This window comes from Polyodon spathula, chromosome 4, assembly GCF_017654505.1.
Source record: "Polyodon spathula isolate WHYD16114869_AA chromosome 4, ASM1765450v1, whole genome shotgun sequence".
NCBI lineage: Eukaryota > Metazoa > Chordata > Actinopteri > Acipenseriformes > Polyodontidae > Polyodon > Polyodon spathula.
Window position 1 is genome coordinate 80,721,436 of NC_054537.1, and position 19,494 is coordinate 80,740,929.

Below are 19,494 nucleotides of genomic sequence, written 5' to 3' on the forward strand. Positions count from 1 at the left end.
TCTCCTGTATGAATTGGAGCGATTATTTCACACATGTGCAGGGATGGCTCAGAGCGCCCCATAGCGTTTTCATCACGTACACTGACTAAAGCAGAGAGAAACTAATCACAAATTGACAAAGCAGCATTGGGTATAATTTTCGGAATTATGCAATTTAAAGAATATTTGTGGGGAAGAAAGTTTACTCTTGTGACGGACCATAAGCTTTTAGTTACGATTCTGGTTCCTAAAGCAGGAGTACCGTCATTGGCAGCTGCCCATATGCAAAAGTAGACATTGATGCTATCTGCTTATCAACATGACATCAGGTACAAATGTTCTGAAGACAATGCTAATGCGGACGCATTATCCAGATTGCCGTTAGATGTAGAAAACCCTCCACAGCCAAAGTCTGTTTTGGATGTAACACTGAACATGTTGGAAATGCCATCCCTACTACAACAACAATACTGCATTCATTTAACAAAAAACTAGAATACATTTAACAAGGTTGAGGGCATTTGTCTGATCACATTGCATTTTGGGATATAACTCTAAACTGCATGATTCAGATAACAAAGTTTAAAGACAGACAGACTTATTCATTATATGAACTTAACCGCTTTTTAGAAGGGTTGTAGGAACCCAATGACGTATAAACTAATTTATAAGTGATTGTGAATGATTTGGTGATCTGAGGGGAGAACTCTTCATCACATCTTAATAAGCATAGTAAAGAAGCATACAGTAAGTGGGATGCAGATATATTTTCACAGCAACACCAAAAACCAAAGAGCTCAATGAGAAGAAAGCCATTGTGTGTTGCCTCCACTTACATAAAGTTCCCTATGCTTACAAATGAAATTAAACCAGAAGAAAAGATAGTAGCTGGTTTCAAACCATGGTTGCTGTGCCAAACAAGCAGCTGTGCAATGGTGATTCTCTTAAATTCCAACAGAATGCAATAACATGTATTAAAAAGTTAGAAAAGCTAAACAACATCACTGGATTATTATCACTTCAGTCCATCTTCATATCAGTGAATTATCAAGGAGTGAGGAGAGTTAATCACTCCTTTCAACCCTATGTTACACCCTACACCATTCTCTGTAATCAGAATGATAAGTATGGCAGAGCTGATTGGTGATCTACTTTTTACACAGTATTAGCAGAACTATCATGTTTGGTGATAACTGACCTTAAACAAAGATGTATGGTTAAACAGAGCTTGCTGTACATTAGACTGCTCTCATTTTATAAATACAACGTGCACCCTGTGTGCCCGTGACTGAGCAGATGTCTTTAACATCCCTTGTATAATGCACACCCCTTGTTTAACGTGCCCCTTGTATAAAACGTTCCTCTCGTACTACGTGCTTCTCTCCTGAAATGTCCTCCTCTGGTATGCTAAAAGCAGAGGGGTTAAGCAAAGAATACTTATTAGGGTCAATCATTCTTTAAACTGTGTTTTACAAGTACTATATTATAAATGCATCTATTCAGCATAAACTGTGCTGTCATTATTGAGTCAGGCAATCCCAATATAATATCTTCGGTTAGGTGCGTTTTTTTTCTCAAACATAAAAAGGCTTGACTGATGCTTTACTGCTATTTTCTGTTTCTATATTTTGTACTGTACTGGCATGTTTACTGAATTGCTATTCGCAAAAATATGTATTGTCAGTGTTGATGCTATGACCAAAAATACAGTGTAAACAGCATTTTCTCATTTGCAGCTCTGTGCGCAGCAGGTAAATTAACATTATGCTCTTCTTGCAGAGGGAAGCTCTTGTAGTTACTGCACATGTTGTTTCATTAGGAAAGTAAAAAAGGGAGATTTGTGTATCTTCTTTTAAAAACCACAACCAGCATTTTCACATACTGTATATAGTCTCTTTATTCTGCTTATTATGTATTTAGATAAAAGATAATAAGGATATGTTGTTTTGTCAAATGGTTATTCGGAGTTGTACTGTAATTGTCAGTAGATTAGAATCAGGACATGGAAGCTAAGCTTGACTTTTTTTATGTTATGCTGAATTGTATTTTTTCTAATGCTGTCTCAGGATGTTGGCAGCATTTGTAAATTTGGGATTCAAACAGGTACCGTTGTTTTTTGCACAGGCGACTATTACTGTATGTGTTCATATTCTAAAGTTTGTATTCTTATTATAAGTAAAATAAGTCATTATTATCTCCTTGAGAGCTCATAACAACACATCTTCTGCAGCCTGTCACGGGATGATGACAGGTCTCTTCCTTTTCACTGCTCTACTGACTTCCTCTAAATATTAATGAACAGTCAGCATACAGGGTATACCTGGACAGACTGGATGAAGTATTTTATGTGTTAAAATACTGTAGTTTGTCTTTTAGTTACAGCATTCTATTTTACAGTACCTGTAAACCAACGTACAGTATAATCTGGCACATATTTCCAGTCCCAAGTGCTGTGCATTTGACAGGTTTTACTGTATCAGGAATGTGTCTATGACCCAGTGAAAGTGTTACTAAATGTTGTCATGTTGTCAAATAAGTGAATCCAAAACTGCTGTCACATGTAACTCCATCAATTTCAATTCTATATCAAGACTTTTTTTTATGGTAAATAGGATAAGAAAGCACAGGAGGGAAAATTAGGTTAAATTTGGGAGAGTGGAAACAACCACAGATATTCAAAAGCAGTGGCAAAATAAGGCTTTGCGAAGCATCTCTTTATGGTGTCTTTCTTCATTTTCTATCATATTGTATGGGTTCTAGTGTAAGCATACAAAAAAAAGATTCACCTAGAAGTCCACCAGGGTCCTAGACAGCTTTCATTTGGCTTCACCAAAGCCTAGTTCCACCACTGCTCAAAGGAACTACCTAACTGCTACATCTAAAACAGAGGGCCACTGGCTAGATTTTACCTGACGTCATTCTCAGAGAATCTCCTTTGCAAATCCTCTTTCTTTCTCTGTCTTTTATCTTTCCCTTCCTCTTGCGCCTCTTCCTCAGCTTGGCCTTCATCATTCTCTCCTGTTTCCTTTTCCTCCTCCTCCTCACAGTTCTCAGACTCCTCTTGCCCCTCCCTTTTCACCCCTCCCCCCCCCTCCTTCTCCTCCTCCTCCTCTGGCACAACTTCCTCCAAAAGTTCTTCCCCATCTTTCCCACCCTCCTTTCTGTCTTCTAATGCTTTTGACCGTCTGAACAAACATGAATTGAAGCATGCAAAACAGAAAGAAAAAAAAAAAAAAATATAATATATATATATATATATATATATATATATATATATATATATATATATATATATATATATATATATATATATATATATACAGCATGTATAAAATAACAACAAAAAAGAAATATACAGTTAGGATATCAACACAAATAAACAAGTTGGAAAAGAAAAGAGCCAAACATAATAAGAGTATTTAAATCTCAGGTGGAAAATATAATAATGAAGAACACAAAGAACACACATGGACAATGTTATACATGCTGGTATTACTGCAGCATACAAATTAAAGGTTACAAATGTAGTATTTGTAGGATGTTTGTGGAATAATACAATATATGTGTCTCAATTGAACCTACATAAATGCATTTGGGAATGCAAACTATTGCTAGGCATGGGCAAACCTCATCAAGCTAAAGTAAAGTTCAGAGGTTTGGTTCAGTTCTCTCAAGTACCATTTTAAGCAGAGCCAAACCTGAACTCACTGACGTGTAGGAAATGACATGGCCGGAGAAGGCATTTCCTTTCTGGCAAGGGACCCAGATCAAACTTTTTTAAGGTTAAAAAAATGTGAACTGGGCTGCTTGATCTGAACTTCAGAAGGTTCAGAACCCACAACTAGATTTGCTCATTCCTAGCAAGTCTACTCTGTTTTCAAGCTTTTCCCCAAACCTGCTTGTGAAGTGCCCCACCTGATCTTCTTGTTTCCTCTAGGCCGCTCGGACTGGACAGACATGTAGCTCGTGCTGCTGAACCGAGAAGCACTACTGGTCCTCGACACAGCGGACACGTCGCTCATATCACTGTCTGAAGACTTAGTGGACACGTTATCAGAGCCTCTATGTGGATCCCGGCCTAACCGATGCTGCAAGGTGCGAAAAAAAAACAAACAAAAAAAAAAACCCAAAAACATATATTAGGTGGTTCACCAGTTAATGAGCTTTCAAGAAACTAAAATGTCACACATTCTGTTAAAAATCTTTCTGTTGTTTTGGTTTGAAGAGATTTTAGGATACAATGGGCATTCTACTCCAGTCTTTATTTAATTCTAGTTTATTCAAATAAATTTATGAGTGCTACAACATGAGATACAAACAACTTGAGACTGTTAAGAGACCTTGAATTGCATTACCTAGTTTGGTGCTTCTTTCTCCTTACAAAAAAATAAAAGCATTGTGTTCTTATGCACTTGCTGGGGATGTGGACCTATATATATATATATATCATATATATATTATATCTAATATATATAATATATATCTATATATATAGTAATATATATATATATATATAGATTACAATGCAGAATGCTGGACATAATAAGAGACTGAAAATATGGGTATATACTTTTCATATCTAAAATATTTCCCCTGTGTATGTGCATTGTTGGAATAAAAATATAAATTATACACAATATAACTACCATATTCCTTTGAATTTAAGACATCACATAAAGATGCATTTACAAAGACACAACCTCAATTACGCATATTAAAAAAAAAACACATATGAAGGCAGTCTGCGGCCGTCTGCTGTCACACAGAGCATTACAGTTATGCGCTGCTTCTCATTTCCAGTTATGATTACTACCTGTTTTTCTCCCTTTTTTGTGAACTGCAATATTGCTTGCCATGTCGAACAATACAGGGGCCTGATCAGCATTTCCGACCTGTCCAAGCTGGTACTGTTTGTTAGAACTAAGCCTAATAATGAAACGCTGAAATTGTAAAAGCTTCTCTTCGAATTCCTCAAGAAGCTAATGCAGCTTCTTCAAAAATGGCTGCCTGTATGTGTGTCAGGGAAGGATCAAGCTTCACTAGCAGCGTTGCTGGATGCGCTGGACAGCAGACGGGAGGTCGAGGAAAGACGGAGAGAGGAAAGGTACACGGCGCTGATCGAGAGGGTCGGTCTGGAGAGACAGTCCAATGTACCAGCAGGACCTGTGTTGACGGCCCCAAAGGCACAGAAGATGACGGCGGAGGATAACTCGGAAGCTTACTTGGTCACCTTTGAGCGGCTGGCTACCACCGCCTCATGGCCCAAGGAGTTCTGGGCAAGCCAGCTAGGACCCTGCCTGACAGATGCCGAAGCCAGCCAGTATGACCTGGTAAAGCAAGCCATTCTGCACCATCTGAACATCACGGGGGAAACACACTGGGTACAGCTACGGGAGTACCAGAAAACATGCGTCGCACAGAAGTTGTGTGACCACATGGTGCACTAGCTCAACCCCGCCCAGAAATCGTTGTGGAGCAGTTTAGCCATGAAATGCATGTACATGATCAACATTCTAACATATAGAAGAAGAATAGTAATTACTAACACTTTCTCCTGGAAGGTAGGTTCAGAATATATACAAAACTGCCTCCACTATAAACTGATGTAAATTGATAACCTCCTTTGTTTCCTTTTTTTTTGCCTTTGGGATAGGCAGACCATTTACATATGTACAAAACATTGCTGCTGCTTCCTGGTAATTACTTTCTGCGTGATAGTTCAAACTCCAATAGTCAAGCTGCAGTCAGACCATGTGACCAACAGCACAAGTACTGGTCCGTTTATATTAACAGTTGGATTTTAAATATTTGCATACCCTGAAAGAATGTAAACTCATAAATATTCTCAACACAGTAAACGGGGGCCAGTGATAATAAAGCTAAAAAGAGTTACAATATGAGTTTCAATGCATCATTTAGCTTTGTATTATGCAGTACAGTATCTACAAGTAAATACATAATTCCCACTTCAATGTTCTACATGTTTTGGTAAGTCATTATCCGACAACCAAACCAGATACCAATAGTAACAACAAATGAGAGACAGGTAAGGAACACTTTGCTGTGCACGCATTCAAAGGGCACTTCTGATTCTTGGGTTTGTCAGGATGAAATGTGTTTCTCATTAACGGCTGTAACTGAAACAATGGGAATATGATTTGGTGGATCAACATGCCACTTATGTTGTTACTTGTTTTTTCATTTCTAAATTAAATATAGTTAAATCACATCACACTATCTCGCTCTGAAATGCAACCTCTGTTCCTCATTTGAAAATACTGTATCCCAATTAAAGAAAGTGACATCCCATTTAAATGACATAAATAACATTGCGAAGAACCATCTCCCAGTTGTGTCCCATTTAAGCGAATATCTCAATTATCAGTATCCCGATTAAGGGGGAGCCGACTGTATATAAGGAAAACAAAATCCATTGTGAGGGGGAAGGGAGTTAGGAGAGTGTAATTGTTTGTGTACTGTGATTTAAGAACCTACGGTGAAGGCTACTGCTCAGACTAAGGGTAAATGTTTGTCTGGTGTTTGTTTTGGTGTTTTGTTTAAGGCTTTTATTTTGACCCACGTGCCAGTTGACGCTTCACTGTAGCTTCTGTATCTGAGTCTCCTGTCGGCAAAATCTTGGGCCACAGTGTTATCCTGTCACAGTTGGTGTAAGGAAGGAATAACGCCCCCTAGAGACTCAGAGCAGGACTGCACTTGAAAAACAAATAAATAAATAAATGGTTTAAACAAACACCAAACCAACATTTACCCTTTAGCTGAGCCTTCAACAAAGGTTCTTAAATCACAGTACACAAACAATTACACATAAATGATTTTGTCTAGCTTACACACAGGTAGCCACTCCCCAATTAGCACTGAATTACCTAACTGATTGTTGGCAGGGACAGATTTAACCCCGCCCCTGAAAACCCTACACTTATTTACAGAAGCAGGGTTTTTGCTCTGTCACAGATTTATAGAAAGGGTCTTGTTTTGCCACCTTAAGAGAAAAAAAAAACACAGCACTCCATTTTATTTATAACAAGAATTTTAACAAAAATGTTAAAACATGAATTAAACAACCAGATTCAGAAAATTAATTTCCTTTGATCAAGCTCAGCATCTGCTTAGCAATGCAGCAAAATTTGAAATCGTGTGATTCTCCCAGTTTCTTGGTTTCAAATGAGTGCATGTTAGCTCCAATAAAATAAAAAAAAATAAAATAAATAAATTACAAAAAAAGCTTTTCAATGCTTTGAAAATATTGCAATGTACAGGTTAGTCACCCCCTTGTGCCTTATGCTCTAATCTTTTGGGAAGTGAATGTCCACAATGCAATAAAATACCTGTCCCATAAGTATAACAGATTCAGCATGAAGGATTATTGCAGTCAAACGTGACTGCAAAATGAAAGTTCATTGAAAGAAAATGAATTGTGCGCATTAGGTAGTTAATGTCAGGAATTTTGAATTCACCTAAAGACCATAAATCATGTTCAAACAAGTAATTAACACAATTAACCTTATTTTGGACTAGCAGTAACATATATATCTATATATCATAACACTTACCTATCTGAAGCTATACACTATTTTATTCACTCTCGATGGAAGCACAGTACTATATATATATATAAAAAAAACTACAGTCAAAATAAAGAGGTACAATAGGAATTCAACCAAGGAAAATGAAAATAGAACAATAAAAAAAACACACAGAAATAACATGGGTCAAACAAATTCTCATCACAATACTGCACAAAACCAACTTGAGACCTATAATATTGTGTGATAATATATTCTGATCCACATATTCTGTTTTTTCTGTCCTATGAAATGATTAAAAACGAATCTCTGGTAGCAGCAAGCTATTATAAACAGACTTTTAATTGGAATGGAAAAGGTTCCTTGCCACCAGAACAAAACGAGTAACAAAATATGTACAAACCAATTAAAGAAAAGAAAAGAAAAAAGTTTTAAACACAGGATGGTATCTTGCCCTGTTATGTATTTTGACAGAGAGAAGCAAGCTCAAGGGGGAAACAGAGTGCCTCCACAGAAACCTAGCAAGTACCAAAGTGCATGGCTAGTTTCTGGTGGGCCCAACGATGCTTGGATACCTTGGAAGATCTGTAACTTTTCTCTGTTTAAACCAAAGACCACGCACTGCAAGGAATTTTATTAACATGCATCAAAACTTTGAATTTACATTTAAGTTAAATCAGATTTAGCATATCCTTTTGGAAGAATTAAATCAAAACTCACAATGTTGCTTCCCTGTTCCACTGGGCTTCTCAAATTTCTGGGCAACACAAATCAGAATTATAGGAAATACAAAATGATTGTGGTAACATTCTATATTCCCTTAGCTGTGAACCAGTTTCTAAAACTTTTAACCCAGGCATACATTACTCAGTGTGCTTCGGCTACATTCCATGTTATATTTCCTCAAGATTAGTTATTGTGAAGAACAGTATTTCAACTTTCTCAAAAGATAATCCATGCATTATCAGTAATGGGCTTTCAACAAGCCAGATTAGACAACATTTCTTTGCAAAAAGTGGAAGATCTTAATGCTATTGCTGTTACCTTTAAAGTGGTTGTTGCAAAATAATTGCCTATGTGTTCTATAGAGCAGTTTTGAAAGAAACACGTTAAAGTAAACATGTTTTTCAGCCAGAAGATACTTCTGATGTGAAATGATTGAGGAAGTGCAACAGATTCCCTGAGAGAACGGAATGAAAAATAAGAACTTTCTTCAGCCTAGTGTAGTACCATATACTGTATAGGGTCATTCCACATCAACTCAAACATGAAATGCATCTCCACATTGAAGAATTATTCAATTGTCAAATTCCTGAGTGATTTTTTAAAATCAATTCAAATGATTGTTCCTTCTAAAGAAGTACAAATATCACTTTCAAATTGCTTATGCTTGTTCATAATGTAATTGGCTTTCTGTATGCAGTTCTGCAACTGTCTACTTATGTTACTGTCTGATTTAATGACCCCACAAAATGGCTTCAGGAGGAAAATGTTAAACTTTGCCACATCTTTGAAGGGCTAAAACATCTTGTGGGACATGAGCTACCAAACTGAGCTTTAGTGTAAATTCAATGTGTTTGTTATTTAAATCTATGTGAATGCCACATAACGCGATCCAAACAGCTGAGTTTGCCCAAAATATACAACGTGCTTAACATGGTATAAACAATGCCTTTGTTATTGAAATCAATGGGAATGGCAAATGCTATTTGTCCAGAATAAACGCCTGCCCAAAATAACCCTGTATGGTGTAAGTGGTGGATACTGTAAATGACTAATGATTAATTAGGCTCCAAGAGTGATCTAAAGTAATACAAAAATGATATATCTGCTATTTTATAAGGAACAAGCACTATAATTTATTTAAAAATCAATTGGGAAATTTGACAACTGAACAATTTTTCAATTTTGAGGCCCCCAGCATCACAATAATACCAAGGCTCTGACAATTTTTTTGCAAGAATTCTACAGAAGACCTAACTACCTGTCTGTACAGACGTATTTCAGAGGGGTACTGACATTCTAAATACAATAGGTAGGTCCTCAAAATCACTCCAATGTATTTTTTTTTTAAATCTCCCAGAGGGAAAACAACAACTTACTTAGAATTAAAGTGTAACACATTAAGATCCCACCCATGTTAAAATATTATTTAAAAAATAGAACTGGGTGAAAGGGAGGTCATCACTTGCCTTGGATTGATACTCCTGTTCCAGTCTGGAGTCCGATCCTGCCCCATGTTTGTATTTGTTCATTTTCAGTTTCAATTGGCGAGTTTTCTCCTCCACATCCATAGCACCTGCAGACGGAGAAGATTACCAGTTAGGCTCAGTCACTGCTCCCTAATATAATTTTTCTTGTGTAGTGGAAGTCCTGGATGACGAGGGCTGAGTGGTGTGGAGTGGAGGTAATGATAAGGATAGTGGACAATAGATCAGAGCAATCTGCAAGTCCACCTGGACTAATGGTCTTTTCTTTTACCTAAAATGTCCTCTTTAACATACTCGTATGAGGTTCACTGACCACAACACCCAATTAACAGTGCAAAAGCAACTCAATTCAGTAGGATTCTGGTTACCAAGGATATTTACTGTTTCTTAACTAGTCTCCTAATTGTTAGCACTTATCAGAACCCCCTCCCCATTAACATTAAGAAGCCTGTAAGATATTGTGCACAGGGTTGTCAACGTTTTCACCCTTGATTCGCATCAGCACTAGTTTTATTCGCCCCACATCTCCAGGGCAACTGATGCCTAGCACTCTGTGCTCAAGATCCAGAAGAGTTCAACTGGGCTGTAGAAGTTCTCAGCTTCAACTTCATACTTAATGGGTTACAATTATATCTCGACATTAGGGAGAACTGTTTATAATAGCTCTTCTCAATGATTTCAACTGCAAAATTCCACATCTCTTTCATCATTAACCTACTAACTTAAAAAAACCCTTTTAATGCTTCTGAAGTGTGATTATGATGTTTTTTCTTAAATGTCTCCTGATAACCTTTACTTGCCAATCAATACAGATTATATTTATCTCTTTCAGTCAGCGCCATCCAATACTGAGCCTCAAAGTCACTCTCTTATACTCAAGTGTAAAAGCTAACTGTCTACATTTTGTCCTTTTCGTCAGAAGCTCAACTTAAATAACTCAAGACATTTAATCGGTCAGTGTTTACGGTTATATTACGTAATAATAGAAACAATTATAAATATTAAAAATATAATTTAGCTTTCAATTAAAATACAAATGTCTACATTTTAGATGTATTATGAATAGGAAAAGGGATATTATAATTACAGTATGTTATTGTTTGTGAAAAGTTAGCATGAAGCCTAAACAATCTGTTTTTGTTTGTTGTAGTCATACTTTCTGACTGCGGGAGAAGAAGCTTCAAATAACCATGATAACTGAGAAACACCACAATTTAACAAAACTAAACTAAAATCTTTTCGTAAAATCAATTATATTATAAAGATTTATACAGTGAAATATTACAAATGAAAAGGCACATACTGTATCTGACTAACACATCTAAAAATGTGAAAAACTGTGGGGGTGGAATTAGTGAATCCTTCTATACACCGGTACACAATACATGAAAAATTTACCGTCAGCATAGCCTAACTGTGAACTAGCCAATATTGTGAATTACTGTATCATGAAACACCAGACAATATTTGAAAGTCAAGAAACGTCCTGAGAAAAAGGTTACAGCTGCACTACCTGCATCCCCGTTCTCTAGCTCTGCTTCATTCCCCTCTATATTTTTTTTTAAAGATGGCAGTGACAAGAAAACACAAAAGTGATAAAAACACCACCAATGAAATAAAACACTGAAATTAAAACACAAACAAACACAAAAGGCATTAACCAAAAATACATGTGAGAGGCAGAAAAAGAACAGAAAGCTAATGAAGGTTTTTTTTTTTTTTTTTGTCAGACCTCCTCAGTTGACTTTCCCTCTGTTTATTCTACTTTGGCCTCTAGTAACTCTTTAGTAATACACTGTTTTCTTTCATTCTGAAATAAATGCTGGTAACAGTATCTGAGACTACACTGTTTTAATTTAGGAAAGGCTTAACAAATGAGTAAACGTCAAATGCAATGTATAAAAGTTCAAGCTGTACATGTGAGGGCATTACTGCCATTTCCAACCGCCCCGCCCCCCCCTTTTATGTTGTGGTTTTTATTGGATAGAACGATAAAGGTCACATATAAAAATGCATGCAAATATGCATTAGCTATGTTATTTGATTTACATGGTCAAATTAAATTAACAATTACTGTACTGAACATTTATACCTAATTATAACAAAGTAAACATCCTACAGCATATTGCATTACACTGAAAGCAGATGCATATCTACAGAGTTGGCTGCACCATGTCTGAAAAATAAAATATAATAACCACCAGTATTTCCAATTGGGATACGGAGTTTTTCCAATGACACCCCTCATGCCTTGCAACCAGAATTAATTGTGAAAAAAGCCTCAGAAGTGTGGCTTTCATGGGAACTAAAAATAAATGAATTAATTTAGTAAACCTTTGAATGCCAATAGTTTTCCATATTTTTCTCAAAAGTTCTTTGACAACTAATAACAAGAAATTATTTAACAAAACCAAAAACCAAAAAACATGAAGCTTCCTATGAGAATCAGATTTAACTTGTACTGTCTCTTGTGTAAATGCATGTTTCCCATTCTGTGTGGCTCTTTCACGGTGAGTATATCAAATAGTACTACATGCTAAGTAACATTTTCCAAATGTACTTATTTGCTCATAGTCAAGAAATGAGTAGAGATCAGATCTTCTAATTACCTCTTTTGAGAAAACACATGGCATAAATCTACTGCACTTTGAGTTGAAAAAAATAAGAAATCTGCTCCATTACAATCATAACCACTTGCTGTTTAGACACATCTCATTCCCACATTCAAAAGAACTAGCTTTCATGAAAGATAACACAAAATGGGTCAAAGCATTTATGGTTTGCATACGCCCTACTCCAGTGTGTAACCAGAAATCATGCAAGCTTGTTAGGTGTATAATTAGGCTTGCTACTATTCGAGTTTTTTTTTTTTTTTTTTTTTTCCAAATTGACGATTAATATCGATGTTTATTTTAAAAAGAATTTACCGTTTTTTTTTCAATCTTTATTTTCTAATTCAAGCAGAGAATGGGTGAAATAGACCTTTATGCTTTAAAAAAAAAACACAGACTTTTTATTCCATTGAGAAATGTCTCATTTAGCGAAACCCCTTTATCATATTCAACATGCAACAAAGCCATGGTTACCAACATTATAATTGAAATAACGTTTGGTCACAGCGGAGCTATACCTTGTAAAGATAAAGATCCTACACAAATTAAAAAATGTTCTCAAATAAACCATAGAAAACGCAGCATACACAGGCTTTTATAGCATAAACTTACGAGTAACATGCACAGAACAAAACATTAGATAGTTGAACAGGACTAACTTGCACTTATTATTCGGAGTCTGAGCTCCACCCCTCTCCTGCTTCAGCACAGCTGGACTCAGAGTCACTGGAAGGCAAGGCAGACGGGCCCGCTTCGTCCTGCCGCGGAGACTTCAGCTGTCAGTCAGGGTATTGTGCACAATATTCATTAAGTGTTTTCCTTTTTCAAATCAAACTAGTAACTGTCACCGTATACCTATAGCAAAGACTTACTTACACCTTAACCCGCTAATCTCAGTAGGTGCTTTGAATGACAGCCGCTGTAGCTGGCAATTGAAAGTGCACAGTAAGTATAACAACTACAAAAACTAGAGATGATTTCTAAATGATTATTTTAGGTAAGAAAATAAAAAAATAATGTGTGGTTTTATCGACTTGTCCTATATAAATTTATTTCAATCGAACTCATATTTTTTAGGAATTCGACGTTTAACAAGCTTTACTAAGTAATATCGAAAAGTAGCAAGCCTATGTATAATCTGTTACCTTGCTTCCACAAAACTGTATCATGTTTTTTTTTTTTTTAAATTGCTATGTCACTCCTCCTTTGGTATGACACGGGCATGGTGGGGTGAGAGTGAAAAGCCATTACAGTTTAAAGGTGTCATAGAAACCAGAAATAATGTGTCCAATAATCTGTTATTACCATACTTCACGTTACCATTTGAGTACTAGCTCTAGAGGTATAATGTTTTCCTACAAATGGCGTTCCCACTGTTTAAAATGAAATGACATGAAAATAAGTCATGATAAAAAGGAACACCTGATATACAGCAGGTAAATAAAGCTGATGTTTTTTTTTTTCTTTTTTTTTTATCTTGATACTGTTGGTTGGTTCTGTAATTCTACAGTTCAACAGTATATATTAGTGTCTTTTATATATCTCTCTGCATGGCACATTATCGTACTGCATCCAAAACATCTTTATAAGAGCTGAAACAACTTTATTCCTCAGTCACTGACACTATATGCTGTACATATACAGTATGTATGCATGTATTTACAAAAATGTACATATATCACTATTGAATATATACACGTATACTGTACATACAAACTCACACATAAATAACAGAAAACATAAAATGAAAGGATAAACAATGGTCATGTGAAATGTGTTAGCTATGAAGTCTAGATGGCAAGGGTAGAAAGCAGAAGCAGAAGAAGTGACAGACCTGAGTTCCTCTGCCTGGGCGAATCCATCTCTTCTGTGATCACATCACAAAATGGGACAGACATAGACAAAGGAGATGGGCGTGAGTGGATGTTTTCAGAAGGTGAGAACTGACACTGGGAGAAAATGGCCTAAACCAGGTTAGAGAAGAAGGCTCACATTTTCACAAATGGTGGTGGTGGTGGTGGGGGCACAACACCAAGCAAGAGATACACAAAGAAAGAGAGAGAGAGAGACAGGAGGCAACAGCTAGTTATGTTAACAAAAGAGGAATAGTGGGTTATTAAGAAGAAAAGGAAGAGCTGAAAAGTTAAGTGATGTTAAAGAAGACTTGGAAAGAGGAGTCCAGAAAAAGGAAGACCTTGGGAAGTAAAGGAGTCAAAACGTTTTCAGTCAAGTTCTTCTGGGTACTTTCAATGGATTCTTTATCATGTACCATCTTCTTCTGTAACCTTTAAAAAACACCTTACTACAATTAATAAAGAAAAATAAAATGCTATATTTGAAAGAACAAAAGGCAAACTATAAACTCATCCGACTCAAAGCTGCATATGGCTTTTGAGACAATGCACATTTACTTTATTATCACCATGGTCTTAATTATATTTGTAACTTTGATTCTTTGGTTAACAGTCAAGAAATAGGTTTCAATAACCAATATACATTGTATTCTAAAACTGACTAAATTCTGTGTGTTTGCCTGTGTATATTGTATAATATATCTCTTAGGCTTTAGTGTTGCTTTCATCAACTTTAGAGGAAGTCTACCCGAAGAACATAAAGTACTAAAAAACAAATCAGCTTGCAGCTCTTTGTTGTGGTATTAATAATCATATGCAAGGACATGTGTTTGATCTATTAAAAAAAAAACAGGAGGTTCCCAGTGTTTGAACCATTTCAGGGAAAATAATTATAAATAATTGTTTAAGCAAAGCTTGGAACTGTAATAATTAGATGTTAAGAGGCACTCACTTAGAAAAAAGAGTACTGAACTTCTCTTTAGGTCTGGTCAGTAGAATGCCAAATAAAATCAGAATCAATCAAATAAATCATTATTTATACAGTATACATTATGCAATACTTATTAAAAAGTACCAAATAACAAAATGACAACTGTGATAAAGATAATTGATGGTTTTTGGAGATATTGAGCAATGTTAGCTTTGAAAAATTGCACTTACATTGTTATCTTAGTAATTAATATTTAGTACTTTTTAAAAGCTGCCATAAGAATAGTGGTGCTATAATTAGAATGGTATCCTAGTGTAGCCCTTGTTACTTTAATATGGTCTTTAATGGTGGTGCATAATTTAGAGTGTTCAGTAACCAGTTAGGGGTCTCCTTTCCACCTTGGTTCCCCTTTACACGAGTTAGAAGGAGCTCAAGCAAACTACAATACAGGCAGCTCAAAAATACTTTATTATTTTCTATTTTTTTTTAATGAAAATAATTTTGCAGATAAGAAAAAAAAAACAAGAGCTTTTATGAACCTGAATCCTGTACAGAATAAAAGGAAGTCTGATGAGTGAACTTTTGATATGCACATTTATTTTTATTTATTTATTTATTAACTCAAATAGTTCACCTGAAACCTTTAAACCACATGAGACTGCACAGTTTTCAATTTGCATTACAGGTAATTGCAAAGCACAAAAAATGTCCTGACAACCATGGCTTGCATTTTGAAATAGCAGCCTCTGTTATAAATGGAGTAGTGCCAAAATCTATCCACAGGATAATATGGGCTTCCAGTAGGGCTGCTACATTAGCATACAGCCCATGTGTTGCAATATCTACATAAAATATAAACCTGCATCTATTAAACTTGATTGGATTTAATACCAAATGTTCTGCAGTTAATGGCAAATTATGTACCTGAAGATCTGTTTCAGTATTATGTAATATATCTTGTTATAAAACAGAAATATAATTTGCACACTGAAATCATGCCAAGAGCTAAAAGGCACTACTTGTGTTACTTAGCCTGTGTTGAGTCTTCAGTATCTAAAGATACAATACAGGTTCATATTGTGTCTGCAAAGTAGGGCGGTGATAAAGACTTGAAATATTTGTCTACACAGTTAATGTATAATGTCAGTATCTGCAGGTTAGACCACCTCCCTTTCCCTAGTGTTCCCAGGGCTTCTGTTCTGAAGTGATACTCCAGGTGCATTACTAGGCATAGGGATTTGGGGGTCTAGTTACAAATTTAAATGATGGGTGAGTCCAAATATGTCCTTCACATTAAGACCATGACAACCACAGTAAAAAGAGCCTGAGAGCACTCTTTCACTTTCACTGTATCTCTACAATCCAGTACATGAAAACAAAAAAAAAAAAAATAGGACTACAGTACACATGACCTAGTACTGATCAGGAATACTTCATAACTAATCAGTTCCATACCAAAACAATATGCATAACTTTAGGTTATATATTATAACCCTAGTTCCCTGAAATAGAAATGCTATCCTGGACCGATGAGGATATACCTCTGAGTAGCCTGAATTACCTGAGTACGTTGTTAAAGCTGCTCGAAAGAGCCCCCTTTGTGTCAGGCATGAAGACCCCGCCCCCAAGAGGATAATGTGCCGTGAGCAGAAGGGATCAGCACCAATTTTCTACTCAAGCCTGCTGCGTTGGAATAAATGCAGCGACCTTGAAAGGCAATGGGTAACATTTCTATTTTAATGATCCCTTTCAAATATGAAATGTTATTCATTACTAATTGGGATAGTATACCCAAGCTGTTGCAAGTGCAGAACTTGAAGCACTGGCAGATGTGCTAAAAGGGGTAGACCGGGAAGCTGCCCTTAGCACTCTGGTCCCACAACCCAGGTTGCCTTTGTGAAAAAAGTGTCAGAATGTGCTGGCTTTAGGGACTGTGGGGGCCTAGGCCTCCTGTGCGTCGCTGGAGGCTTATAAGCTGGGGTCCTCTATTTAAGAAGGCGAGCCATTTCCTTAGAGGACTTACATTCCTGGTGAGAACACTGCAGCATCTCATCCATGGAGGGCCCACACATGGTGTAATCAGGGCATCAAGCAAAGATACTTTGTCCCCGTCGGAGGCTTGGGCCTGAGTGAGGTAATGGAAGCCTCAACAGGTGGGAAGTGGTCAAGACCCAGCTTCTCCGCATCGTGCACCCCATATAGGTTGCCGAGTGGCCCCAGGAGGACTGCACGTCCTGCAAAAAGTCTGACAGTATCAGGGGGAGTACGTTGCAGTCGTGCCCCTATCAAAGAGGGAACGCCTGGATTCCATTTCCGGTTGCCAGGGCACCTGCAGAGTTGCAGTTGGAAATATAGCAAAATATTTTCCCGAAGGAAGATGGGGACAAGTAGAAAAAATCAGCTTATCCCACAAAACAACCGTGACAGTCAAGCACACACTCTTTCTCAGAGAAAATGGTGCTGGGTCCTCGTGCGCACAACAGGGACGGGGTCTTCGTGCATGAACAGAGAGGGCTTTATTCGAGCAGCTTGGACAAAGTACTTAGGTAATTCAGGCTGCACAGAGGTACTTCACACTTGAAAGAGACATTAGGCTTACACATGCAGTTATTTAGTATCATGAAGACAGGCTCTCTTTTACATTGGCACAATGTATACCAGCTGGTTCTCAATATTATTTGCAACTTAGACAGCACTCTCTGTTATGTAACAAATGCGGTGAGAAATTCCTTTGAGAACATTTGTGTTACATTTAGAACATTGAGTCTCTGTTCGTACTGTATCAGGAATAACTTATCAAGGCAGAAGGCCAGCTGAAGGCATTTTATTGAGATGCTATTAATGCACTGACTATAAAGAGTATAATACAATATGAATTATGATGTTAATCCCAATATTTGGGTTGTCCTTAATAGTAAAATTGATGGAAGTATCATTTTCTACTCTTGTCTTAACTTTTCCCTTTCAGTTAACTAATATGTCTTCAGAAAGACCCCAGAAACAGAGGCCTTTAAAAGGAATCACATTCCAGTTAATGTTGAGTAATACAATGATTATGAAACTAGAGGTGTGTTCTTAGTATAGCTAGCAAAATACACTACTATTCATTTAATGCAGGGATTATACTTAGGTAATGTTATACAGCGGATACTGCAAATCTGATGTGTATGTTAATGTATGTTTAGAATATAACTTGATGCCAACATGATGGGTAATTTGGTAGACAGGCAGGGACTGAACAAACAGCTGTTTGTGAGTGGCTACCTGTAATAATAAATAATATAATATCTTTACTTTTATATAGCGCCGTTCATAGTGGACCACCATCACAAAGCACTTTACAGAGGCAGGCTGTGAACTGTGCATTATATGCAGTAACTTACAATAGAACATTGGCTAATCACAGTGTCTAACTGATGGTTGGATTGTCCATGAAACAAAACGTGGCCGAGGAAGCAGACAGAGACAAGCCGAAGACAGGCCAGGTTTAAAGGGAATGGAGCAGGGGATAGAGCAACAGAGAGGATATGGGATGGGAGGGGTGTCATACGCAAGAGAGGGGAGTAGAAAGCAAGGGCAAACCCGCAGCTCCAGAGAAAAGGAAAGAGGCAGAACGTGGCAAAGTAAAAACTGGGTAAGGAGCAAGGCCAATTTAAAGTAGAAATAAAATTATTGCATTTTAAAAAATTTCTCTAAACACTGGTGGAAAAAACCCTCTTGGGTATGCCAGTTAGATTATTGGTTCTTAATAAACTGTCAATAAGAATATTGCTAAATCGATAAAAATAATAATAATAATAATAATAATAATAATAATAATAACAACAACAACTCTGTAAACTTAATTAACCATCATTACTTTGTATGTTTCTTCTTTATTTAAATTATAACAATCTAGTGTTTAGGAAATAGGAAACACAATGTTACATTTTTATATTAAATTATTTAGCATCAAGGGTAATTTTAATTATAAGAAATAAACACTTATTTTTCAGTGTCATGTACTATTAAAGTTTCAAGCTAGGAAAACATTAATGTTAACTGACAAAAACAAGAAAAAAAGAGGTCTACTGATTATTACATTTTCTGTGCTGTCACATGCAAAAAAATCAAAATGGAAACCAGTATGAGAACACCTCCTTCTAACTGCAATATAACATTTTGGGTTAGTTCCGGCTAATTTAGATACAGTGTAGAAGAACAACCAAATCAACACAGTGAAAATCGTGCCAGCACTGAGATAGAAAACTTAAACAGTAAAGGGTAAAGAAGGTATAAAAATGAGGGGGCTAATAAAATAAAAAGCTAGAGTGTAAAAAATTGCCTTATACCCCATTCCCTTACCCTTTCCAGGCTGAATGTTGC

General features: G+C 36.5%; 1 protein-coding gene across 14 annotated transcripts in view; it reads right to left on the reverse strand.

Annotated features, from left to right (window-relative positions):
* Positions 1 to 19,494, reverse strand: part of LOC121314924 (regulating synaptic membrane exocytosis protein 2-like) — a 247,534-nt gene that overhangs the window by 49,255 nt on the left and 178,785 nt on the right. For 13 of the 14 annotated variants that reach the window (XM_041248684.1, XM_041248683.1, XM_041248691.1 and 10 more), the window contains 2 exons: positions 9,716 to 9,822; positions 3,895 to 4,067 (listed from right to left, as the gene is read on the reverse strand). In XM_041248684.1, coding sequence (XP_041104618.1) covers positions 3,895 to 4,067; positions 9,716 to 9,822 — 280 coding nt within the window. Of the gene's footprint in view, positions 1 to 2,888; positions 2,943 to 3,894; positions 4,068 to 9,715; positions 9,823 to 19,494 lie in introns of those variants that run through there. The other variant, XM_041248689.1, reaches the window with a different exon arrangement.